The 27,324-nt window shown below is 45.8% G+C and overlaps 1 protein-coding gene across 26 annotated transcripts in view; it reads left to right on the top strand.

The window, feature by feature from the left end:
• Kcnma1 (potassium calcium-activated channel subfamily M alpha 1) overlaps positions 1-27,324 on the top strand; it is a 710,017-nt gene that overhangs the window by 473,722 nt on the left and 208,971 nt on the right. For all 26 annotated transcript variants that reach the window (XM_052733616.1, XM_052733594.1, XM_052733593.1 and 23 more), the window contains exons 7-11: positions 5,031-5,106; positions 6,958-7,128; positions 8,686-8,777; positions 25,147-25,257; positions 27,099-27,204. In XM_052733616.1, coding sequence (XP_052589576.1) covers positions 5,031-5,106; positions 6,958-7,128; positions 8,686-8,777; positions 25,147-25,257; positions 27,099-27,204 — 556 coding nt within the window. The remainder of the gene's footprint in view (positions 1-5,030; positions 5,107-6,957; positions 7,129-8,685; positions 8,778-25,146; positions 25,258-27,098; positions 27,205-27,324) is intronic.

Here is a 27,324-nt window from a genome sequence, read left to right as displayed (position 1 = left end):
TCTCTGCCTCAGCCTTCCACTTCCCAGCTCTATTCTCCTCCTTGTCCCGCCTATACTTCCTGCCTGGCCACGGGCCAATCAGTGATTTATTTATTGACCAATCAGCAACACATTTGACATACAGACCATCCCACAGCACCTCCCCTTTTCTTTTCTTAAAAAGGAAGGTTTTAACCTTTACACATCTCCAAAGTCAGCTTGGTATATTTGGGAATTTGGGCGTAGCTTCTCTTACTACTTCCTGCTGGAGGGGGGCGCTGTATCTTCTGGGGAAACAAAGAAAATTTTAGGATCATGGAGTAGTCCGTGAGGCTGTATCATCTGAGCCAGTTGCCTTGAAACAGTTCTGGATGCTGGATCATCTGGGCCATGGTGTCATCGGAGACCTTTCAGGTGGTCTTGGCTGGTCAAACCTGATGTGTCTTAATCTGGAACAAATCCATAGCCTCTGGCTTTCTGTGGAAACAAAAGCAGAGTCTCCTTTCCAAAGTAACATATCCTTATATCCAAATTTTGAAGTCAAGGTACCTTTAAAATATACATTTTGGCATAACTCAACAGCTTTTACAATCAAATGTTTTTCTGTAGTTAAAAATCCCAAAGACAACACAATCCAGATTCTCTGTGTAATATTCATCTTTACGTGGCTTATTTTTTATATTAATTTTATTGTCTCTTTAAAGACTTTATTTTTTAAAACTATATATTTGTTTGTATACTGTATATATCACCTTTTTTTGTCTCTTTTAAGCCTACGTATATTTTACACACATTTTAAACTATTACATCTGAATCTGTCTTATTGTGAATCTGTTGCTTTAAGCTGCAGCAGCTGTGGCTGCTGGCTCCGCCCACCTCAGCTTCCCAACATGGCGGCAGTATGCTTACCGCCAGCTCTGGGAGCCATTGTGGGTCTATGCTTTTATCCAAGCAGCATGTAGCCCAGAAACCTCGTTTTTTGTTTTGTACTAGCAAAGGATAAATCCACAATGCAGCTTAATGTGCCACTTGTAGAGGCCTCATTTCCACCATACTGCAGGTCGAGCGCGCACGCCAGCAACCCGCCAGTAGCTCAAACCGGCAGCTGCCGCTCATTTGAGAGAGACAATTAGGAAGCTGTTTTTAGTTCCGTTTTAGAATCTTTTTTCTCAGTTTTTACGTGGAAACTCTTGCCCCACATTGGGCGCCATTTGTTGCTAGGGTTTTCCTGCCTGGCCCACAGTCAGGACAAATCTCTCTTACCCACCAGTCCCAAGCCGCTCAAACCCGATCAAGTAAACACAGAGACGTATATTGGTTACAAACTGTATGGCCGTGGCAGGCTTCTTGCTAACTGTTCTTACAGCTTAAATTAATCCATTTCTATTAATCTATACCTTGCCACGTGGCTTGTGGCTTACCGGTACTTTACATCTTCCTTGTCCTGATGGCGGCTGGCAGTGTCTCTCTGCCTCAGCCTTCCACTTCCCAGCTCTATTCTCCTCCTTGTCCCGCCTATACTTCCTGCCTGGCCACGGGCCAATCAGTGATTTATTTATTGACCAATCAGCAACACATTTGACATACAGACCATCCCACAGCATAAGAGATATTGCAAACCAGAACAGCCATGGAGAATTTATGGACAGGAATTCAGAAGTTTCTGTGGAAACACAAAAATTACTTTTTTCAAAGAGGGGCCAAGTTTTCAGGATAGGGTCACAATCCCTCCTTAAAGGCAAGGAGCTAGACTCTGCATGGTCAGAGGCGCTCTGATGACTGGTGATTTCATGTTCTATCCCGGCCTTTGAGCTTCACCATGAAAGACACACATAGCTATCTTCAATAGTTCTTCTGCCACAGATGCACAGCATTCTTCTCCTGGCAACCCCTCCCTCCTAAACGGTCCTCTTTCAGATGGCAAAGTCCACATCACAGAGAACAGAGACAATTCACTTGCATGGTTTGCACATCACTTTCAGATATTAACTTGCTCAGAGTTTAGTTTGCAAGTCTACTTCCTCATAAAGCAATCTGTGATAATGCTGATGTCATACAAATAATCAGACTTCAGCAACGAACCCGGTCTGTCTCAGCAACAGTGATTAAATGTTCTGCACACAGCGAGAGCTCTCTTAAGCACCATTAATATCCCTGTGACAATCGTTTAGAGATTAATAATCACCATATTTAGGCCATTTCCCCAAAGTACCAAGAGACTCGGAGACTTCAATAGATTTAATATCTTGAAAAGACTCCACACAGTTGTTGATGGCACAGTACTTTTTCAGGCCCTAAGGATTTGGAAGTGTGTAAGTGACTCAATTAGGTGTTGGATTCTCCTTGAAGGAAGTGAGACCAGCACATACCTCCCCTCTCCCTTTGTCACAGGCTACCTGTTCCCCCTACTTCCTCCTCTTCAATATCTGGTGGCATCTTAGGGAGCTTGTAAAGTAGAGACCAGGAAATGGGTGGCCCTTCCTTGATTTTTCCACTGAGAAATTTGCAGGGAGCCAGAGGTAGTGGTAACCTGGCTGATGAAATAGGGCTAGGGCAAGCTGCTGACTTACCAGGATTGCTTCAGATGGCACCCGGCAGGCAGACCCCTGGCCTGGTTTGTTTGATTTCCGCCCTGCTGATCTCTGACTCATAGAATGATCCTTCTGATAAAGAGGAGCCTGGAAGTCAGGGAAGACTTCCAGACTGGTCAGCCGCTCCATATAGCAAAGAAGCAAGGAACCCAGAATGTCCCAGCTTCAGAGGAGGGCTTGAGTGGAAATGGTTAAAAGCATTATTTTGTTAGTTGGTGCTTCTATTCCCAGTCACAGAACTGACTTTTGAGATGAGGCAGAGGGTAGAGTGACCCACTGAGGTGTCTGGAAAAGGTTTGAAGGTCAGGACTTAGCATAAGCATGTTTGCCTCAGAGAGTGCCAACTTCAAACCACAGTGTCTAGAGTCATGGAGCTAACTACATCAGGCCACAGGGTAGACAGGCCTGGCCAATTGTTATGCTCCCAGGGAGCATTCTGGATGGGAGCCATTTCTGTTGCATATAGGCAAGTTACAGAATCCACCTCCAGAATGGCTGGGTCCAAGAGGGAATGGCTGGCTTTAGACCTATCTGCAATCAGACCTTTAGCCTCCCTCCCTGGGATTCTGCCCCTCTCTCTCTCTCTCCATCTTTTTGGGGCTTGTTTTTAAGAGCACTTCTCTAGGGTAGGTTGTTCAAAGCTTGTATCTGAGAAGGACTAGCCCTCTCTTCCATGTAGTTCCTGAAAAGCATGTCTGATAGGCCTGTCTGCTGGCTGAGGCTTTCATTGACCACATTTCTTTGGACTGTGTAGTGAAGGGAGGAGCCCTTGAGTGATGCCCTGCTCTCCCAGGACTGTAGGGAGAGCTATGTCCTTAGGAAGAGGTGCAGGCGAACCACAGGGGGACCAAAAGGAAGGCCCCCATGGCTTCCTATACTGTTTTCCCAGGTCACTTGCATGCGGCCTGTTCCCAGACAAACTAAATAAGCTCCCTAAGCCTCAGTTTCCTAGGTGGTGAGTTAGAGGAAAGGGTAAAACTCTGAGGAGGGGGGAAGGACTCCGCCAAGTTCTTAGCACGTAACAGCACTTCAGCAAACAGCAAGAACTACAAATGGTGATTCTGGAGATGGCCAAGATGCACAGAATGGGCAGTCTGTTGTTTCCTTGGCATATGGTTTCAAACCCAGAGGATGGCATCCCACACATCTTCAAAGGCCAGGCTCACCCACAGCTTTGGAAGCGCTTACTCATTCTCATCCTGAGTTCTCACAGTCCACTCCAGGCAAATGGAGACCACAGTTGCCTTTATTCAGTTACACAAGTGTAAGCAAAGGAAAACTCCATGCTTGACCCAGGACAAATGATTGCAACCTCTATTGGGGAGCCTCCCTTGCAAAACCCCGGACTGCCCAGTAGACCACAGCCTCCATCCTGGTCTTTTCACTGTGCATTCAAGGTCCAAACTCCAGCAGCCATTGATGAAGTTATTCTCATTGACACTACACTGTGGCTATGGTGTAACAGATCCAACAGTTACTGGAGTGGATCCAGTTCCTTTTCCAACTGTGTGGCTTACTGAGTAAAACTGGTGAGTTTCCTAATCCCCAGATGATCTCAAAGGGTTTTCTGAAGATTGAGTCAGTATACATCAAATGCTCAACATAGAGGTGCATGGGTTGAGCGCTACATACATGCTGTGAAAATCTCATGTGTCACCATTGTTAACCTCCCAAGCTCTTAGAATGTGTTACCCAAGAGAAAAATGGGGGCAGAAAGAGGGCAGTGGTATCAGATGAACTGCCCAAAGTGAGGGGCTAGCCTCTCCAGGGGCAGTATTGGGCCAGTAATGGGAGAACAGGAGGTAGGAGATAAGAGTTCTTTTCTACAAGATGAAAATGATAGAAACTTCACTAAGCATAATCTCAGGACAACTGGAGGCATTAGAATGAGGATTGTATGTTAGATCCCTTTTGCAGAATTAAATTCATTTTCTTCGATACAACAGTGTCATGAGTCTACTGGGTGGTGTCCCCTCTGAGGAGTTGAATGCTGTAATAATTAGAGGTTGTGCTGTGATGTCCAAAGCACGTGACTCAATAAACCATAAAACCGTAAGCGAGAAGAAGAAACACATTGAAGAAAATAAGACAGAATATACAGGCATAATGAAGATGTGGGAAAATGCCAATAAACGTGAAGGACATACAAATACTTTATTTGCTCTTCTTTCTTTTCTTTTCTTTTTTGTTTTGTATATTTGAAGAATTTTGTCTTAGAGGAAAAACTAAGTTTTAACAAAGTTTGAGGGGGCTAATGCAGAGTCCAGCTGTGATTTCCCTGCAGACTCTGTTGAGACCCTCATTCCTGAGCAAGGTATCTCACCTCCCTTGAGTCGAATTCGCTTATGGTGATAGCAGCCTGTCTTTCCCCAAAAGGGAATGCTGTGACACCATCAGGCAGTTCCCAACGGGTCTTCTCTTTGTAACTTGGGGTCTCTTTTCTTTGTCTCCTTTGCACAGTAATTCAATCAAGCTGGTGAATCTGCTCTCCATATTTATCAGCACGTGGCTGACTGCAGCTGGATTCATCCACTTGGTAAGTAGCCTTGAAGACCCTGCCTTCCTGGCTGGCCTGGAGCAAGCCCTTGCCGAGTCATTTTATTACTTAACATTTGTTTCTTTGAAGACAGACAAGTTTAGTTGTAGATACAGGAAAGAAGGACAAACCACACAATTTTCAGAATTCCCTACCCTTCACTCTCCCACAAACTAGTTCCAAATGGTGAGTTTTGTTCACACAATCAACCTCTATTTTCCAGCTTTACCTGTATTGCTTCAAGGAGACTTGCAGGTTTCATCCTGTATGCAATAACCCCAGAAGGCCACAAGATGGCAGTGCTTCCACAGCAAACACCAAGAAAAAGTCTGGCACCAATGCTCAACGTTTGAACCACACAGTTCTTTGTAAACAGCAAGTTCAGATCCGGGGATGTGTCCCTACTTTTCTCTCACAGAACGCAGCCTTTGCTTCTCTTGCTTGATGACTTGTCAAGTTGTTTCAAGCAGCCCCCCAAATGTTATTTTTTTTTTTATTAACAACTCGTTGAATGCTATTACTAAGCCCGACCCTTCTCACCGACCCCTTGCTCCCCCAGGATGATTTCTCTTGCCTGTTTTCTGAAAGCATAGTTACTACTAAATGCACATTTCATATGTGCATAAACTGTTACAACTAGAAGGAGCCCCAATAGACTATAAAACTTGGAATAAATGACTTTGTCTCCATCAGCTGCTAAACCAGATAATTGGGGATTTTACACAAGGTTTTAAAATAAATAAATAAATAAATAAATAAATAAATATATATATATATATATATATATATATATATTAATTACGTAATTAAACACTGTCTGTGTAGGGATATGTGCACATGCATGGGTGTGCCCATGGAGGCAAGAAGAAGGCTTTAAATCTTTAAGTCTAAGGAGCTATAGTTTCAGGAGATCGCAAACTGCTTGGAGGAAACGCTGGGAACTGAACTCCAGGCCTCTGTAAGAGCAATCTATGTTCTTAACCATCGAGCTCCCTCTCCGGTCCTTACCCAACTATTTATACTGGTGGCATTCTAGTCAAACCTCACTCTTTATCATCCTAATTCCTGCTGGAGCCAATTGCTAAGAGCAGTCTGCAGATCTAGGCTCAGGTTCCCCAAATCCTGCTCTGACACCTAGTCCCTGCTGGGTTCCAAGCTACACTCACAGGGCTGAGTAGCTGTGCAGACCTCAGGAACTCTGCAGCCCTAGCTGAACCTATTGATGGCCCTTTACTGAAAAAGTATGCAGGGTGTTTAGTCTAGAGGTTGTGTGGATGCAATTCCCAAGTGTTCGCTCTTCTTATTCTGGAGGAAAGTTCCCAAGCTGGAAGTGCAGAATTGCCGGTGGGCTTCTGCTAAGAAAGCCACTGTAACCTCAGAAGTGAAGATGATGTTGGGGGATCAGGCAGAACCTGAGTTGAGTCTGATGTCCTTAGTTAAAATGATGAAAAGAAACTTGGAGTCTTTTGTGGAAGGTCTAGGATATCAGCAGGAATCCCCAGGGCAAATGCAGGAAGATCTGTCTCACACCTGCCTTAAAGGGAATGTTTTAAAGGGGGCCAGAGCATCAGAACTTCAACAATGGGCAGGAAAGCATATCAGGGGATGTTTTTTCCCATCCCCTCTCCTTGGTGCCCCAGTCAGCAGAGGGCATACCCTGTTGCTACTTCCTCTTCTCTGGTACCAGCTGAGGGGTTCTGGGACATCATGCCCCAGTGACAGGCACAGGGAATCTATCCTATACTGAGAATAAGAAGTTTAACGCAAAACAACCCTCTTGCACTCTGGACTTCCTGGTTCCCATATACAGTACATGTATTCCTTTCTCTCTCCCACCTCTTCTTGCTGTAGGTGGAGAATTCAGGGGACCCATGGGAAAATTTCCAAAACAACCAGGCACTTACATACTGGGAATGTGTCTACTTACTCATGGTCACAATGTCTACAGTGGGCTACGGGGATGTTTACGCAAAAACCACGCTTGGACGCCTCTTCATGGTCTTCTTCATCCTCGGGGGACTGGTAAAAAAAAAACCCTCTTTCTTATTATGTCCATTTTAATGGTTATTAATATTTGCTACTACCTACTTCCTTAGGCTTTGTGTTTTTTATGTGTTCCATACTGGAAGCAAGTAACTGCCTTAATGCAACCAGGCAAGCTAAATCCAAATATCATGGTGACGTTATGGCATATTTCTTTAGTGTTATGCTTGTCCCTTAGACCCAGGCATATTGTCCTCATTGGGGACAGCCACATAGCTAGGAACAAGCCTAATTGTTTTAAGAGATGGATGCCATTAACAAACGAGAGTGTCCTTTAGTGGTGGGATTCAGATGTATTTGCTGCTGCTGACTCTGGTAGATGCTGTCCAGACTCTGGAGACAGATGGTGATTTCAAGAGTTCCCTCCCCTTTACGTTCCTCCCCAAACTTCCAACAAACTCTGTGGCTGGCAGCTGCTGTAAAGAGCAGGGTCCCCTCATGTAGGAAATGTCACTGCAGTCAGAACATGACTATGTCCAAAGCCCACTCCTTGAAACTGGCTTTACTGGTCCCTGGGCAAGGAGAGGCCACTCACTGAATGTGATGTAATTACAGGGAATTTCCAGGCAGCACATTGGCACTTGCTGCATTTTTGTCCTTCAAAGTGTCTCATAATATGAAGTATGACTTTTTTTTTCTGGGTATGAGGTAAGTGATTAGGAGTCTAGTCTACAAGCAGCTGTCACATATGTGCACCGCACACACATTTATATGAAGCCATGCATACATTTCTCTCTGTTCTGTATGCATAGGACATGCACATTTTGAAAATGTATATAAACGTGTGTGGTGGTGGACATTAGCACCGTTGCTGCAAGGCCCGTAGGTCAGGAAACCCCCTTATCCAGCCACAGGACAGTCTTTGTTGGGCAAAACATGGCAGTTTCGTGTCTCCTTGCTATCCTCTCCTCTTGTATGATTTCCAAAATTGACCTTTTACGCCTTTTAGTCATTTTAAATGAACATGTTTGTTTTGAATCCTCTTTTAGTGTTTGGTGTCTTTATCCACTCATAAAAATATTCTCCTCTGAGTGTTATTTGGAAGGGCTTTTCTGACAAAAGTGTGTGCATGTGTGTGCACATGCGCGTGTGCGTGCGTGCGTGCGTGCGTGCGTGTGTGTGTGTGTGTGTGTGTGCGAGTGCGTGTGCATATGTGCTTGTGTGTTTCTGTCCATGCATGGGAGCACGTGTGTGCATGTGCATTCCTGTGCTTTCAGCTGTCTGCAGGCCTCTTAGCTACTGTCCTTCAGGAAGAAGACATCAGCTCATTGACTCTTGTCTCCTTGATATTTTTCTGGACTGTGAGTTGTTGTCATATGCTGGTCCTCCAGGTCGACTCCTGTTTGTTCCATCCTGTGCATTTCCAGGAGCTTCCCCTCCGTCCTGTTATATTTGTCTAATCCAACACGCGGATACGTACCTTCACGGGTCTAATCCTTTTGTGTTTTCAGATCTTAGTACTCCCCCTTCTGAAAAGGTCACCCTTTCTTTGGCCTGTCTTTTTAGTCTCTCTTCTGTCTCCCCTCTTCTCCTTAGGCCATGTTTGCCAGCTACGTCCCTGAAATCATAGAGTTAATAGGAAACCGCAAGAAATACGGGGGCTCCTATAGCGCGGTTAGTGGAAGAAAGTAAGTATGCCAAGAGGTTTCGCGGCCTCCGCAGCCTAGGAGCCTCTCTGCATGCCATTCCTGTTTGGCTCTTGTTTCTTTGTCTCATGCATGTAGGCAATGTTTGCCCGCTACGTGCCCGAAATTGCTGCTCTCATCCTGAATCGGAATAAATTCGGCGGGACTTTTAACAAACATGGAGGCAGAAAGTAAGTCAGTTGTACCAGAGGAGATGTGCTTGAGTGACTTGAAGAGTCCCTGAGCCTGTGACATTGAATCATGGCCCTCCAATCCTCCCCCCACCCCGCGCCCACTTCTTTAATGAGGGAGAGTGCACAGTCTCCAGCAGCATGGTTTCAGAGCACAGGAGATGATTGGACCACCTTGAGGTCTTGTGGTCATCCACAATTTCCAAGAGATAACAGCAAATATTTTTTAAAGGGGTCCATGTGCACCCGGGACCGTATTTTCTACCCTTATCCTTAACATACAAACCAAGCTCATTTCATGAGCTGGTGATATGATCCCTCCAACCGAGGTAGATTTGGCACATGTACTAATGTGGCTAGAAGTGCAGCTTAGGGCAAGGCCTGGCCCGTCTTCCCCATGGAACGCCTGTGACCACCAGGAAACTCATTCTTCCCTGAACCAGTCATTTCCCCACCTTATTGTTAAAGGGTCTCACTGCACAGTGGAAATGCCTCCGGCACACAGAGTGTTAGAGTTGTGGTGCCGGGGTGCCACAGGCATGTTTGATTTCCCAAATATGAAGGTATCCTGTTTGGGGAACTATTTCAGGCTGTGCTCAGGTCACTTTATCAGCATCAACAGCAGGGCGTGCGTCCAGGATGGACTAGAATTTTTATTCTCATGCTGATGTCAGGACCTTATCCTCTTGATCCTCTGCCAGAGGGCCATCTCAACGGAGGACTGTTGGTGGGAGGATGATGGGCTGGCTGCAACCATCTCTAAAAGTCAATAAATACTTGCTTTGAAAGCTTTCAGAGGGCCATTCAGCTCTGTTTTTATTTCAGGGTATGACATGCGTAGAATGAAATGGCCACACATTCTGTGCACACCTAGAAGGATATGCACTGGTTTACATACCACGCACTGCCATTCACATCTGTATTCACATGTGGGAAACTGTCCCATTCATACCCAGCCCCTGTTCCCATCATGGAGCTCTTTTATCTTGTTACTTATTCTTACTTATTGCCACACTGTTACCTTAGTTTGGTGTTTAAGAGAGCTAGGATGAAGCCTCTAGGAAATGCCTCCCCCCCCCCCCCCGCTCCCCACAGTTGCCCCTCCCAACCTGACAGTTGGCCCTGCTGGATGGCGCTCAGGGAGCTTCTCTATGATTATTGAGTCCAATACATCCTGAGCTCAGGTGTCCGGTCCTCTGTTCAGAAAATGAGGAGGTGGAGAAAGGGCTCATTTCCTTGAACTACCCACAGGACAGCAGTTTCCTCTCATAGACACAAAGCACAGTGGGAAAGGAGGCCAGTTGGCATCTCCTCAGGAAGGCAGCACATCTCCCCATCTCCTCCCATAGGCCGCCCCCCTTCCTATTATCTTAACAGTCCTGGATGAGGTTAGAACCAAGCTGTCCTGATGTCTGGGCCATTGGTTGGTTCCAAAAGGCCAAATAAGCCCCAAGATTCCCCCTCTGTCATTTATCTCAACTCAAGAGGAAAACAGCTTCCTAATTTGGCATGCCTTTGAGATATGGACAGGTCTCTGTCAAGCAGAAGACATCCTGAGAGTCCCAGCCCCTCATTATAGCTGCCCCAGCCCCCTGGTCTCAGCCAGTATCTCTTTATCCCTGTCTCCAATGAAGTCAATAAAATCAATGGCTTTGAAATCTAAGTTGAAAGTATTTCTTGACTCTCATTCCAGGTGGGATTTTTTTTTTCTTCTTCAGAATAGTGTTTGTGACCCAATATGGGTGGGCTGTTGACTGACGGCTTTTGTTGATGGGTGGCCCAAATGAGGCCCTGAGACCAGTACTTAGTGGCCTGTCGTGGTCTGATGTGGTCAGGTTTAAAGTCTGGCATGGCCACTCAAAGCCCTACCTGCTGAGGGCTTCAGATCACGAGGGCTCCTCCAGTCCTGTTCTGGCTCTGTAATCGTTTATCGCTGCTTTTAGCCTGGTTCCTCTCCCCTCACCCCTATTTCTTGTCCCTTTATGAAAATGCATTTTGCTTTTAATGTTCTCTTTTGGGTCTCCCATGTCCCCAGCCCCTGCGGGATATAGGGTATGTCCTGTCATCAACACTGGGGCCATTCCCTTTACTTTATGCATTGTTTCCTGGTTCAAAAGCTAATTACCAAGTAGTTTAAAGAAGCCCTTGGTCACTTAGATCTTTCATCAGAAAATATAAGCTTGGGAAAGGAACGGTAATAAAGGGCCATTAGCACCCCTTTGTTTGATGTTGTTTTTCCAGTCAGTAGAACAAGATTGATGAAATGTTATGTTTGGCCAAAATTTGAGTTTTCATTTGGAATTCAGTGTTGAGAGAATGGGCTGTCAGAATCAATAAGTTTCCTTTCGCTTGGGATATGGGCATGTGGTAGTAATTAGCAATATAAGGTCTTTACTTGAGCAACGAAGCATGGATTCTGGCAGCAAACATAATGAGAAACTACAGTTGTTCTATTTCGAACGTCAAAAAGTTTCCAGATAAAATTAAATGCATTTGCAAGAGGAAAGGGGCTTAACTTTGTTGAGAGCTGGAGTTTCGACTCTTAAAATAGCAGGCAGCACTTTGAGTTTGTGTGCACGCAGAAATGCGGGTGCTGTCCCCATCCACACATGTGTACATGCTACTCCCCAGGACCGCATTCAGCCAAAGCCTCGAAAATGACAAAATGTAGGCATAGTCAAGAGATCTTTGGGTATGTGCCTATTTTATTCAGAAGTAACCACTCGTAACAATGCATTAACTTGTCAGACAACTGAAGGTAACTTCTGACACCAAACTACAGAGACCCAAAAATCTGAAGTCCAATGATTATTCAGAATAAAAAGATAAGTATCTTTATTTAAGTAATTATGTTAAGTAAATGTATTTATTTAAGTAATAAATAAGTAGGATGGAGAAACTTAGGGCTTGGAGGATACAATAGCCACATGTGGGATATTGGAGAATATAGAGGTTTCCTTGGCGCTTTCTTGTGAGTTTTATTCAGTGTGTGTGGCACAATATAATATTTGCTGTTGCGTTCGCAAAACTTCCTCCCCATCTCCATGGATTCAAGGGCCTGGCAAGGCCTTTTCATTAGTCGTCACTCCCCAGGTCATCCATCCCAGCACTAGGCACGGATACCCATAAATGTACCAGCTGTCACGTAACTTATTCAGGATTCCTAAGAATAGAGACTCGAGTGTTAACCACTGAAGGGTTCAATCAGTGACCAAGAAAGTTATCCAAGTTGGGAACATTGGGGACAATTAGCTTCTGGGATTGAGACTCTAAATCTTATTCAGTGTAGTGGCCCTCCTACAGCCTAACTTGCCTCCCCAAGGCCTCTGACTCAGCCTCCTTGCCTTCATGCCCAATGAAAGCAGCTCAGAGGTGGTGGAGGCGTGGGGGACACTGGGACTCCCATGGCCTTGGGGTCCTTGGTTTACTGTCTCTCTCCTCCCACAGCCTCTTGCCGTTTCCCCCAGAGGTTTCCTCTCTGAGTGTAATTCATTCTACTGCTGGTTAGTTTATGAGAACTGACAAGATCATGGTCCAAGGTCACATGGCCAAGGGCCATGGAAAATAATTGGCCACAGAGAGGAATCCGTCAGCTGTAACCCCTGGTTGGAGACAGCACAGCTGGGGAGCCATCCGGGCCTTGTATTTCCCATGAAGTGGCTTTAGTGGCCCCCAAAATGAGGTAGTCGTGGAGCCGGGTGTTTGGGAAAGAGAGAGAACAGGATGGGTTTAGAGGGCTCCGCAGATTTTTGGTAGCCAAGTGCTGAGAGAACATGTGGAGAGGAAGGAATAATAAAAGACAAGGGGTGGGCAAAAGGAGAGCAGGAAACTGAATGTAATTAGCATGGGAGAAAAATCTCTGTGGTGACAGCCCCGTTCTAGAGTAGGGTGCAGTTATTACAGTCAAACCCATATCTTGCTCCAATACAAGAAAGCCATGTCTGGCGCCTCGGTGCTAAGTGTTTTATTGGGCAAATTTTGGCATCTATAACTTGGGCCATCATGAGCTCTTGAGTCCATTTATGATTTCTGGGAGGTAACAGTGAATTTATTTAAGGGGTCCACGTGCACCTGGGACCGTATTTTCTCCCCTCACCTGGACCCAGTACTCCAAGGATGCAGAGACTAAGTCCATCTCCTCCACAGTCTCCAGCTCGCCTGGTCATTGCTCGCTGCCCAGGAGGCTCGGGGCTGTGTGCGTCTCCTGGTTTCTTATGATCGGGTCCTAGCTTAGCTGTGTCTCTGCCCTTCTCGCTCAGGTGCTTTCTCCCTTTCTGAGACTCTGCTCTGTGCTTCCTTCCGTCTACTTACTGCTTGGATCTGCTCAGTTACTACATGGGCTCCCCCTCTGTTTTCTCCCTACCTTCATGTTTAGCCGCAGTGGTTCCAGGCCATTTTTTTTTTTTTTTAAGAACTGGGCATTGACAAGGCATTTGAAATGTACCCCCTCTGTGGTCCACCCTAGCCCTAAAGAGAGTCACCATGTGTCATTCCTTGGTGTTTATTTGTTTCACATGTGTTTATTGAGTGCCCATGGTGAGGAGGAGGGGGCGCACAACAGATTCATCCCAGCACACCCGTTAAATCCTCCCGTGGTCCCAGAGCTCTCTTGCTCTCTCTTGAGCTCCATGCTATCTGGCCACCTAAATGGTTGGGAAGTTCAGCTTGGAAGCTTATTTAAACCTGCCTCAGTTCCCAGAGAACATTCCTACAATGCAATGGCCGCTCTCAGGCCTGGCCTCCAGTGAGCAGGAGTGGGATTTGGATTGATTCATGTGGTGTTAACTTGGCCTGATGCCATGGGCCTGCTTTCTTTTCCTGTTTACTTGGATCTCGGGTGACGCTCACTCTCACTTCTCCCAGGGCTATCGGAGTGGACTGACTGCTCTTGGGAGGCATGTTTCCTATAAGATGTCGTTTATGATTTGTCCCTCTCAGACATCGCTCAGGTTGAAATGGGACTGAAGTCTTGCATTTTACACAATCTTTGATCCCTTGTCAAGAAAGCCATTGAGCGCTCTCCCCTTGTAGTCCACGTGACTCCCCAGCAATATCTTAGGATTCCTAGATTTTAAAAACCATAAATTAGCAAATCATCAACATATCACCGGGAAGGTTCATCTGGTAGCGATTCTAGTCAGAAGGAAACACGGGCCCTAATAACTGATTTTCACAAAGATACAAAGAATTGTAGACAGACAGATACAGTAAATAGGAAGACAAATAGATAATTCAAGCTGACAGACCATCTTGAACTGATTAAGCATTCTGCTTTGATTAGTGTCAAACTTTTTTGGGAAATGGGAAAAAAGAAAAAGAAATGAGATTGCCCTCATACTTTGGGAAAATGACCCCTGATGACTTCTGAAATTGGGTACCAAGAGGCAGATCCAAAGCATTCGTCCTTAGATGTCTCATAGGGTGCAGTGTACCGGGTAGTCCTTTCCAACGGCAGGGGTCTTGGTGGGTGTGGATGGGATGTGTCTTCCTTGGCATCTGCTTTGGATTCTTCTAAGCCACGTCTTCAGTCCCTTTCAAACTTGAATGTCTCGGAAAAGAGACTTGGCTGCATAGTTAATCAATCTCCCGGCAGTGCTGATGGGATGAAGGCTTACCCCCTGCCCCCCTTCCCTGCTGTCTTTCTTCCCTTCCACACACTTATCAAAATGTTCCACCTATTGTTCTCCAAACAAGAATAGAAATGTAGGTGGGAGATGAACTGGGTACCAAAAGAAAAAAAAAGAGAAAAGAAAAGAAAAGCCGTATTCGAGCCTAGACTTTTGCTTTCAAGTATTCTTGCTTCCATTTACAAAGGAATCCTGAGTATGACTTTTCTAATTATAATCCCCAAGGATTCTTTCTGCTCAGCCCCATGTTTGATGGAGTGAGTGCTCGCTGGGTAGATTTAGAATCCCAGGAAGAAATGTAAGCATCCGAGACGAAGTCGCACTCTATTTTCTCTTTTCCTGCCATGCCGTTCGCTCTGATGGAAGTCTTTCCAGAGCTGTGACAAGCAGCTCCTCACAGATTTGGGGTTCATTCCACCACTGCTGTCACCATGCTCTGAAAATAAAGCAGCCAACCTTCGAACTGGCCAAGGCCAGCGTCTCTTTGTATTAAAATATTATAGAAGCTGATACAGCATGAAAATTGTGGAAATCTGATTCCGTTGCTGTCCGGGTTGAGACAGTACTGGTGCTGCATGGCAATGGCCTGCTCCCTCCCCCACAACTGTGGAGGCTTGCTTTGAATGTGGGTTACCAGTTGTCAGTGAAAGTCATCTACTCTCCCTCCTCTGTGCCGTTCTGATGAGGAGATGTGGAGGCAGATCGGAGATACACGTATGCCATTCTAAGAAGGTTTCTGATCATTTTCACTGATGCCAAAGGGTCATGCCAGCTTGCATACAAAACAGATTTAGGAAAACACCCATTCCAATGCATTGGCTCAACAATTACTCAAACCCCTCCATGAGCCAGGAGCTGTGCTGGGCTCCGTGGTTAAAAGAATGAGTGAGAGAATGTGATTGTTGCTCTCCTGGAGAGTGTGTGAGACTTTGTCCAATCAGAATTACCCAAGGAGCCAGTGGCAGCTAAATGGGAGCTTGATTGTGTAGGAACATCATCCCAGTGAAATGCTCTTTTGGCAGGAATTTTGTACAATAAAACCATGAAGGTGTGAAATAATCATGAAGGCAGGAAGCCCATTAGAGAGAGCGTTCCTAAAAGCATGTGATAACTCATATTGTTGAATGTACTCATTGGGGCTGTTTAGGGCAGAGATAACAGCAGAAAGCCAGTGTCCCTAAAATCTTACAAATCCAATAAGGAACCCAGGAAAAGGGGGTTGTGGAGAGATTTGGGAGGGCCTGGGACCTGGCGATGATATGGGAAATCTGCTTCTTTCTAGGTCGTACAGGTAATCTACTCTGACCTGTCATGCCTCAACAGGCTCTGGAGTCTGTGGCTCCATCCAGATTCCCGAGGAGTTGTAGATACTGGCATTCAATGGAGGCCGATGCCAGTACAGATGCTCTTCAACTTCAGATGGTGTTGCATCTTGATAAGCCCCATGATAAGTGGAAAATAACCTATCTAGAGAATGCATTTGATATACTTTACCTACTGAGCATACTAGTATAGACCTGCCTACCTTAAGGCACCTCATTAGCCTACAGTTGGGCAAGACATCTAACACAGATCCTTTGTTAAAGTGTTGGATAACCCATGTGACTTGTTTACTGCCTAACTGAAATTAGGCAGACTAGTTGTACAAACAGCCTTTGGCCCCAGTCAAGTAGAAAAATTTTAAGTGGAGCCACCCCATTTTGGGGACCATCTGTATGTATGTCAAGTGTGCTCAGAGACACTGGCCAGCAGCGTTTGCTAGCCCAGGCAGCACCCTTTGGGTGTAGTGGGAGATAAGGGGAGGATGTATCAGGTTGATTATCACAGTGAGAAAGCCAATCCCGCAGTATGTGATGTAGGAATAGGATGCATGACTTATCAAGTGTGGTAGGGAGAAAGGTAGGAGCTTACCTTACATGTCAGAACCTCTCCAAAAGAAAAAAGTATGCACTGTTTACATGTTTGGATTCATTCTTTCTCTACTCCACCTTCATTCCCAAAGAGTGAGGCTAGCCTCTCTCTGGACCAGTCTTTTCACCTCTTCCTCTGGATTTGTCCAGGTCCAGCAGCAGCACGTAGAGGGAGGTAAAGCTTCTTTGTTCTAAAGGGTGAAACATGCTGATCAGGACAGAAAGTTGTCTAAGATGGAGAAGGTCAGATCAAAGGTAACCTGCTTTATTTAAAATGGCGACGTGTCACGGAGTCCCAAGTGATGAGGTGAACGAATGCAGAGAGAGCTGAGTGTGTTGGGGAGACCCAAGGATGAATCAGTGCAATTTGTGAGGTTACTTAATAAGGCTGTCTGGGCCTGGAGATGGTGGCTCAGTTGGTAGTATGCTTGCTGTGCAAGGATAAGGTCCTGAACTGGATCTCTAGAACCTATCTTTTAAAATCCAGACACAGGAGCACACATCCATAATCCCAGAGCTGGGAGTCAGAGACGGGTGGATCCTGGGAATTCACTAGCCATCTAGCCTAACCAAACCTGTGAGGAGCTCCCGGTTCAGTGAGAGACCTTGTCTCAGAAGATAAGGTGGGGAGTGACTGAGGAAGACACCTGATGCCAACCTCTGGCTTCCATGTGTACGCACACCCACATGTACACACACCTATACAAATCCTCTCTCTGAATGGAAATAAAGGAGAAAGGAAATAGCAAAGTGGTGGTGATGTGCTAATACTGGAACACTGGATATTTGAGATTAGGTGAGAAACCGAAGCAAGGGTCAACAAATCTATCCCTTAGGGTCCTCTGGTTATAAGCAACAGAAATGGATTTTTGCTGTCTACGCAATTTTTTTAAACCATGGGGGTACCTGAGTACTTTACAAAACCCAGGGGAAAACTGAAGGGTGAGCTCCAAGAAAGGACAGAAACCAGCCAGAGATGAGGCTCTGTGATCCAGGAAGCAGAAATTTGTCGTTGTTCATTACGGGATTTTGCCATCTGCATGGTTCAATGCCAAAGGTTAACTTGAGCAGCCATTAAGCTTGCTTGGATATGGAAACTTGATTAGAGATAACAGAACCAACTGTAATTAAAAGAGATGTTGCTGACAGAAGGGATGGTGTATGCTGGATAGGTAGAATCAGCCTAGGTTGAGATTCTCCGACGACGCTATCAAGTCTTGGACTGATACTCCCCGGAGGCTACAAGCCACAGCAGAGGTGTAGCGCTGCTTACCCATCGTCTGACTCTGGTCTTGTGATTATGGAGATCTCATGATGGTTTGGGAATGGTAGATCCTCTGGGCTGGCTTAGTTCTCAGCTACAAACGACAAAATGCATCAGTTTTGTGTGGTAAGTTCTGGGAAGCGGCTCCCTAGTCTCCTCTGCTGGGTCGTCCAATGCTCTGCTCCCTGACTTTGGGGCTCTCCTTCATGAAGGTGCCTTTGCTGAGCTTTTGGATCTGTTTGCTGCACTGTCTGCTCCATTTAGGGAGGCGGTAAAACAGACTGCCTTTTCCAGAATACTCCTGTTGACAGCTGCGGAAGACAATTGCTCTCTTCCCTTCCTCACCAGGAGGCAGATCACATTTCCTTCCTTTCTCATTAGCAAGTAGTAGATGTGGCCAAGAGTAGAATATTTTAGTCCTAAGCCTCTTTGGGACACCCGCCCCCTTTCTTCTTTCTTTCTTCCTCCCCTCCTTTCTCTCAACAGGAAATGGTTATAGTCAGGGTTTGGGATTTTTGTCATGATAAGTACTCTGTTGTTTTCTTTCCATTTTTTTGCTCCCTTACCCATTTGGAAGAAGATTCCAGGTGACTGAATTGGGCAGATGTTTTTGCAGTTTGCTGTTTAATGTTGACTGTCTTGGCTCTGGCTTAGTGTCCAAACCAAGCATACTTTTTCCAACAAATAGGTCTTGAAAACAAATGGTGTGTGTGTGTGTGTGTGTGTGTGTGTGTGTGTGTGTGTGTGTGTGTGTGTACGCATATGCACACACACGTATGCACACACGCAAATGGCCATGCTCATGCGTGCTGAGCTAGATCCTGGGGTAGGATGGAAAGAGAAGGACTGAAGGCTGGAGTCAGTTTGCTTGGATTGTTGGTGACAGTCTTGCCCCATAGTGAAGACAGACTCTTGGGAACAGGTTTTCAGTAAAGGAAAAAGAAGGAGAGTTGGGGATGGACGTCCTTCCGATTTGCGATGGAGTCATGAGCTAGCAGGAGAGAATTAAAGTGAAGCAGGGTCTGAAAGGCCCAACTCAAATCAGGGCCAGCTGCCTTTAGACAGAGCAGCCAAAAGACAGGGCCGGGTGAGGTGGCAGATGAAGTTCAGCTTGAGTGAGAGTCAGGAAGACACGCACCCTGAAAAGTTCAAGTTCAGCCCATGAGGGCAAACATGAACCTGGAGTACTGACCACCCTGTGGCTGTTGGCTGGATCTCTAACTGCCCTGCTTCTTGTGTGATAAAATGCTACCCATTCTCCGTGCCAGGCTCTACTTAAAATCCAATCACCTCACGTCAGGGGCTACTAATGGTGGGAGGTGCTGGGGGGAGGTGGGATGAGAGAGGCATGATTAGAAGGCTCAGCAAAAAGACAGAAGAGAGTCTAGCATATGTATTTGATATAAATATTATAGTTTCACAGAGACATCTAGATCAATACATGCCACATTTCATCTACCTCTTTGACAAAGTGAGTGCAATGTATTCAGAAAAGCTGTATAGGATTTTCAATTTACTCTGTATGATTTATTGTGACAGGGTAGCTCTGGGTTTTTTAAGTTCTTTATACTTGTTCCAGTAAAAATGGATATAGTATCTTTAAAAATAAACAGCCCCGAGCCATGCATTTTACACTATCTTCTTGGTGCGAGGCCCTGCTAAGGAAAGCTCTAAGACCTCCTCGACCTTGGGAGACCTGATTGCGGTCAGGTTTGCCTCAGTCTGTTTGGGAGAGTAAACAAGAAAATCAATCAGGAAGCAATTGCAGACGTCTAGACAAGATAAAATGACAAGTACTAGAGTATCAGCAGGGAGCTAGTACCCCATAGGGATTCCTGAGGGACTGGTGGGTGAGGCCCAGGCAGCCTCTTCTTTTGTGGTGACTGGCTCCAGGTCACACAGGCCTGCTCCCCCATCTCTTGGTCCCCAGCCAAGGACTTTTACACAGCCTTAGATGCTGCTGGTTCTTAGAAGGCATCCAATGGAGGGGGCTGTTCTGCTCTTGGTGGGTACTCACCTTGCACAAATGGCTGAACCTGATTCCTTGTCAAGTGATTGTAGGCGTTAGACTACGCATGCGCCATAGACACTCTGAAGCTAAGATACACTCGGAAATGTGAGTGGGGGCCTATTACCAACACCCTGTCATGGTGAAATGTGGAATGTTTCAAAGGTGGTTGGCCCTCAGAAATACTACCTGGTATGTGTAGAAAGTATGTAGATTTTGGTTGTCATGGATACCAAACTCAGTGACTCCTTGGTACCCCATCACCTGAGCCTTGAAAAGCCCTGTCCTCCTCTTAAGACTCTTGCTGTGAGGACACCCAAAAGCGCAGGCACAGAATTGACTTCTGATACAGCTTGCCACTCACTCAGCAATGGTGGCCTTCCTGGCCCACCACCACAACAGAAGTAGAGTGACTGGAGAGAGCTTGTGTAACCACATTGTAGGGGTGGAAGTGGCTAGTGGTAGGAGGAGCGCAGTCGTAAATATTTGGTGACGATGAGCCTATGGCATAAGTGAGTGGCGATGTCTCAGTTAGCCCTGAGAGTTTACTGCAGTCATACAGTGGTCTTTTATTATGAAATCATGTTCAACCACGAGATGCCCTAGCTGTTCCCCATCCTGCCTATGCTACCCATCCCTAATTAACCCACTGCTTGGAGCCCTTACTCGGCACCAGTCCTGGATAAATGACTTCCTTCCACCAAGTTCCATTTGCTACCAGTGTGTTAATATTTAAGATACTTCCTTTTACATCTGAGATGAGCTTATGTTTATGTTACCTTTGTCTCAGAAATAATCTGTTCATCAAACTCAATCAAGCTTTGTCCCCGCCCCCCAAAATCTCATCAGATTAGAATAGAAATGGTCATTGATTTAGATCTGTTGTCTGTCTTCACAGTCCAAGTGGCCAGACCACATAGAATCCAGGCACAAAGATTAGCATTGGGCTCAAAAGAGGCTGGAGTTGAAGATAAAAATGGCTTATCTTAACTAGCACTTAACTAGCACTTTCTGTAAATGGGCCATCTCTTTATTATCCTTCAGATTCCTGGGCTGGGGCAGGGGGAGAATCCTCAACTCCACAGGAGAGCCAAATGTGGTACAGATATTTCCATTCCTTTGTAGCCCCTTGGCTTGTCAGACTGTACTATTAAGGTTGAAGTGTGGTTTAGAGGCGATGAACAGTGCTGTTGGTGAGTTCTGTGTTACTGAGTTTTTGTCTCCTTGAGCCCTGTGGGCCAACTGATCAGGTGTAGCCTAGTCTACAGATGCTGAGAAACTGTGATGTCTTAAGTTCGTCTCTGTCCACCCCATTCCCATGACAAAACTCTCTGAACCTCCAAGAACTCCTACAATACCTCCTCTACCATACAACGGCCAATCCTGCCTGTCTTGAGGGGGCAGAAGCTGAGAGGTAGCAGAAATCCTCACCTATCAGCTTCATCTCCATGAGCTTTGGAGTCTCACACCTAGACTGCATCCTGGGTCAGTTCCTTTTACTTCCTGTGAGCATCGGCGATGCCTCTCAAAGAAACAGCTTTAGAGGGGAATATCTAAAGAGATGCTATGGTAAGAGCGTGAAGTTGTTTGAGGATTAGATGGAATTATATCAGCCACACACTACTACGTGCTGATGTAAAGATGCCACACCATCAGTTGTTTGAGGATTGGATGGAATTATATCATCCACACACTACTACGTGCTGATGTAAAGATGCCCCACCATCCCTACCATTTTAGAATGCTGACAGCGAGCTCCTTGGCTGGGCCCATCTGTGTATTATCTATCTAAGGAAATCTTGGAGACAATCTCATGAATCAAGAGCTCTTTTCCGTGCCTCTAAAGCTCTGAATGCTGCCCCTAAAATGAAAAATTGGTGAGACCTGTCTGAGACTATTTAATTAGTGTCTGACATCAGAGTGTGAATCTCACCCAGCAGGTCTGTAGGTGTTGTGGAAGCCAGCAGAGATCATTTTGGACAGGGATCTTTTGACCTTCCTCAATCATGTCCCATGAATATTCACTGCCTCCACGAGCCAGTCCTCTGCTCTCATCATAAAATATTTTCAGTCATATTTTGAATAGATGAGATAATAAATATTGTGATTTTTTTTTCTTCCTGAAACAGTATCCTCCCCTAAACTGAGGGATTTTCAAGTGTTTTCACCGTTTGCCATCTTTTCCTCGTGCTCCCATAGGGCATCGGAGGCATCCTCAGACATGGGCCGCCATGGCTGATCTTCCAATGCTGCCACAGGGCTGGAGAGGCAACATCTCGCCATCCATCAATTCTGACGACATCCAAACATTTTCAATATGTAGGCTCCCTGATAACTTGCATTGTATGGAAAACAAAATGGAGGGAAATGATTATTGGCACAAAACGGGGAGGCTGTAAATCTTCACATCAGATACAGGGCAGATTGGAACAATATGGCTTCTTCAAGGTTGCCACGATAATGTACCTAATAACTCTCTCTGGGCAAAAAGGCAATCTGCTTTCAATCAATCTCCTTCCCCCTGACAACAACCCCCCCCCTTTTTTTTTTCTGAGCAAAAATACCAATTACGTTGAAGGAAGATTTTTTTCTTCCTTTCTTGATAAGGACTGTTCTCAACCCCAGAAATCATGCTGTAGCTAAAAGATATATATTTTCAATTGTCTAGCATGGTATCGGACAGCTAGCACCAAATGAAAAAAAAAAAAACAAAACAAAACAGTCAATCTTTTTACCGCCTTCCTCTCTCCTGCCAGCATTTGTCTACTTCTTAAGAGAAGTGGAAGCTAATTAAAGGCTTAAGGGATAATATTGATTGCATTGGAATATATTTTATATGTACCCGACACACTTTCAAATAATAGAACCCTGACATTTTCTAAGGCTGAATAAATCAGCTGGCTGAACCTTTGATTCCAGGGTGATGCGTTGGGGGTGGGGGGGGTGGGTGCATATCTCCCCTCTTTCCACTTCCCACATCTCTCTCTTAGTCTTTTAGGATGAATGATTTCAGAGCAGCCACCAGCAACGGGGCGGGGGGAGGGGGGCATGCTGTCAGATGTTCGCTCCATCCTTTGCGTGCAGAACAGGAAGGGTGAGTGTTCAGCTGTCTCAAGTCACCATTCATTTGAGTCTGGCTGTGAATCATAACCAGGGATATGCCAGTGTAGAACTTGGAAATGTGCAATATCTGATGCAGAGGCAGGCTGGCTGGCTGACTGGCTGGCTAGCTGGAATTGACCTCTCAGCTTCTCCTTCTGTAGGCTGGAAGAAGTAGCTTGTCTGGGATAGCCTCTCCTTGGCATCACAGCAGGTTACTTGGGTTCTTGCTTATCTGGCTTGCTCTTTCACCCAAGACGTAGCTTCAGCTGTAGAGATCCCCACGAGTTGGATTCCTGTCGGCATTTTCTTCATCCTGGTGTCTTCATGTTAGAATGCACCAGGTAACTAACACCTTTGTCATTCGTGTGGAGTTCAGGTCAGGAGGAAAATCTTCTTTCTCGCTCACTTTCTGGACATGCTTGCCAACTCAGAATCCCACATCTCATTCAGAACATGCGTACTTACTTATGCTTTGTTCATAAATATGCTTCTACCACAAGAAACATTTTAAGATATGAGAAAAAAACTGTGGAAGTCTGGTAGTCTGTTTATTTCATGAATTCAGATATACAGTGTGTTTTACAGTCGTAGAGTCGGAAGGGGCTAGTGATACAGGGCTTCGGGCATGAAATGTGGGTGAGGGACTAAGTGACCCCCTCCCCCCACAACCCAGCAGATGCTGTTGAGGGGGCGATATGATCGTGTTCCGACGTCTCTTCTGATGTATCACACTGCTGCTCTTCCTTCCCCTTCATGACCATGGCTTGCCTGATCGCTAAGTGCACCACCGTAACAATAACAGTCCATAATGGTCATATTATTAACTGCATCGTGCATATTATTGATTTACTCTTTGTTCTGCACCATTATCTTTTCCCCAATGAGTTTACTGCATTATTCTCCCATACTTAGTGGAGCACCAAATTGCCACGAAAGGGCAGGCTCTTGTAATGACGTCTAATGGGACATTGCGTAAACCATCATCACCGCCTCCTATTATAAGCTGCCTCCAGCCAATGAGCTTTCTGCCATATTACAGTGTGAACAGAACAATTATAAAGGGTAAAGGACTTGGGCATTCTGAAGTTTTCCTGGGAAACTGCCTTCCTGCATGTTCACCACCTGACCCGGTCTTAAAACACATTAGAGATCTACCCTCTGTCAGCCTGAAGGGTGGAGTGGAGGGAGTTGAGCCAGTTAGCACAGTGTCCTTGCTAGAAGCTGATGTTTGTAGCTCCGCAGCCGAGCTGCTTTTGTTCTTGAGGCCAGTTCTCAGAGCGTGGTCTTGTGACTGAGCAGTGTGAAGCCAATGTAAGTGAGCCCAGGATGGTCTGACGCTAAGGTCACATTGTTTCAGGAAGAAAAATTGTTGGAGAGGCTGGAGGTCTGAAATGTTCTGGAAAAGGATCTCATTTCCTGGGGATGAGCTGCTATTTCTAGAAACAAAAGTCAGAAGCAGCCTAGAACAAAGCCAGTATTTTCACATTCATGTCTCCCTGGCTTCTGCCTGTTGTAAGGTCTTCAGGTGAATTAGTTTGGCTCTCGGGGGAAGTCCCAAGCACCTTGAGGCAGCAGTCCTCTGGGAACCCAGCCACAGCAGGCAGCTCGATCTTCCATTCCATGGCCATCCCATCTCCATTTAGCCCTGAGTAATGCTCACTTACTGTAAAGTGTTACATGCCCCCATTGTGGGAGAAGTTATGGTAGAAAAATGCAAAATTTCCTTTTTACTGCTTATGGCCAGCCGAGCCTATAACGTGTCAAGCCGCACATTAGCCACCCTGATAAAAGTCCGCTTTCTTACACACAAAATCATCGTTTCAGCAAGATTTGTTATCTCATTACCTGATAAGCTGTATGTCATAAACCAAGACTGCTGCGGTAAATCTCCCAGGAGGACGCTTTGTGGGCAGAAAGGGAGAGATAGGAATCTGCAAGGGACTTGATAATGTAGCATTTAAGCACAAGCATAATGCCACTTATTGTTAAATGCATAAAACCACTTGGCCAAGTGGCTGGGCTTTTAATAGGATTTTGTGCAGCATCAGGTGAGCAGCCATATGCTTTTTCTGTCCAGAAGCCTCTGAGCAACTGTTAGCGCCATTGCTTTGCCTCATGACCCACTGGGGATGGGCACTGGGTTGACAGGGGCTGAGGGTGGAGAGAGATGTTCCCCTTGCAGCCGCCTCACTTCTACTGCCTTGTCAGGGATCAGGATGTGGGGTCATGTCCCTGGGTCTGGCTGGAACTAACTGGCCTCTCCTATGCAGGCACATTGTAGTCTGTGGCCACATCACTCTGGAGAGTGTCTCTAACTTCCTGAAGGACTTTCTGCACAAGGACCGGGATGATGTCAACGTGGAGATTGTCTTTCTTCACAAGTAAGACCCCCCCCTTACCCCAGCCCCCCCCCACCCCCCCCACCCCCGCTGCTGTCACTAGGACCTCTGGCCAGCCATGTGCTTCTGTCTGAGTGTCTGTAGGTGTGGTGGGGATGGAGGTGGTTGAGAATGGGCACAAGGTTGAATAAGCCATGGCTCCTGCTGGCTCCTTAGGTAAGAGGTAATTTTCCACAGTTTGGTTTAGAACCCTTGGAGGGTGAAGCAACATCCTAGTCCAGGGTTGGAAGCCGACTCCAGTGAGGTGGTCTGGGACCATATCTGAGTTTCTTTCTGAAATACCTAACAGTGAAATTCACTAGGATCCAAGTCACCATTCTTGTCCCGTCATCAGGGTGGACCTGTGCAATCAGGTGTGTCTGCTGTGCTGGTGTGGGATAACGAATGTGATTGTGTGGATCGTTTACCAGTGCAGCAGAGGGACCACACAAGACGAGAAGAAGCAGGGTAACAAAACACGGGACAAAAGGGACTTAAAGAGAGAAAGGTTGACTTCCGCTTGCAGTTTGAGGGTCCAAAGAGGCCTGGGAAGCATGGCGTTGAAAGCGTGAGGCAGCTGTTCGCCTTGAGTCCGCATGCAGGAAGCAGAGAGAGATGAATGCTGGTGCTCAGTCTATTTTCTCCTTTTGTGTTTAGTATGGGCCCCAGGCTAAAAGATGGTGCTGCCCCATTCATAATGGATCTTTCTACCTCACTTAATCCAATCTAGACAATCCTTCACATAAATGTTCAGAGGTTGGTCTCCTAGGTGACTCTAGATCCCATCCAATTGACAGTATTAACTAGCACACAGTGTACTAGGTATATTAACACTCTTGTTACACTGAGTCTCCGTGTGGTGCCTGAGGGCGGCTGTGTGTAGATGGATTTTCATTTAATCCATAGACATAGTGCCAAGTGCATCTTTAACCTGAATCCTGACTTAACCAATGACTGGCTGGGCAAGTTACTTCCTTATGCCTCAGCTTCCACACCCGTGAACAGAGGAGATATTCTGTCTCCTTGGGGTGTTATAAGAATGAAATGAATCACGGGGCAGTGTTGGCGCATGCCTTTAATCCCAGCACTCGGGAGACAGAGCCAGGCGGATCTATGTGAGTTCGAGGCCAGCCTGGTCATCTACAGAGTGAGATCCAGGACAGGCACCAAGACTACACAGAGAAACCCTGTCTCAAAAAACCAAAAAAAAAAAAAAAAAAAAGGAATGAAATGAATCAATTTATGTGAAGTGTGCAGAGCCCAGTTAGGCATGCAGGAAATGTTCAGTAAATGTCAGCTCTTATTGTGAAGGAAAACCTGATTGGGTTGTTGACTTAAGTTGACTTAAGTTGACTTAAGGATAGATCTCCCCATATAAATCCATTTACTCATGGGCCGTACCCACCCTATATGGAGAAAGACTTTTGGTAGGACATTAGCTCCTTCAATTCTGGAGGCTGGCAAGTTGCACAATCTGACATCTCCAAATTGACATACCTGGAAATCGCCTTCATCCAGCCCTTCCAAGGTGGCCCAGTGAAGTTGACTTATATAATGACCAATCACATTGATGCCACAGCTCTGTCTTTTCTAGTGGTAACAATGAGGAAGACACTTTACCACATCAGCTCCAACCTCTGTAAGGCCAGGGACCTTTGGGTTTGATTTTCAGTGGTGTTTACTTCTCTTAAATATGAGTCTTTTATTTAGGGCAGGGAAGGAGGTTTCTCAGAAGGTTAGGGCCTTTGTTCAGGTCTTTATGTGGAAATCAAAGCCAAGGGAGCCACAGAGTCTGAGATCACCACTGTATTGTTTTAACAGTTGTTTCTTATCTGTCTGTACAGCATCTCCCCAAACCTTGAGCTCGAGGCTCTGTTCAAACGACATTTTACTCAGGTGGAATTTTATCAGGGTTCCGTCCTCAATCCACATGATCTTGCCAGAGTCAAGGTAAGGAGAAATAAATATTTTCACTTTTTCTGGAGGGTTGGGGCCATGATTCCCAGGGCAGCCAAGAGCCATCTTCTAAACTGTTAACTAGATAACTCAGATGTTACTAACCCCAGTACA

This window comes from Peromyscus californicus, unplaced genomic scaffold (assembly GCF_007827085.1).
Source record: "Peromyscus californicus insignis strain IS unplaced genomic scaffold, ASM782708v3 Scaffold_12__1_contigs__length_115047231, whole genome shotgun sequence".
Lineage (NCBI taxonomy): Eukaryota > Metazoa > Chordata > Mammalia > Rodentia > Cricetidae > Peromyscus > Peromyscus californicus.
The sequence above is the reverse complement of the archived record's forward strand: the minus strand, read 5'-3'. Positions and strand labels throughout refer to the sequence as shown.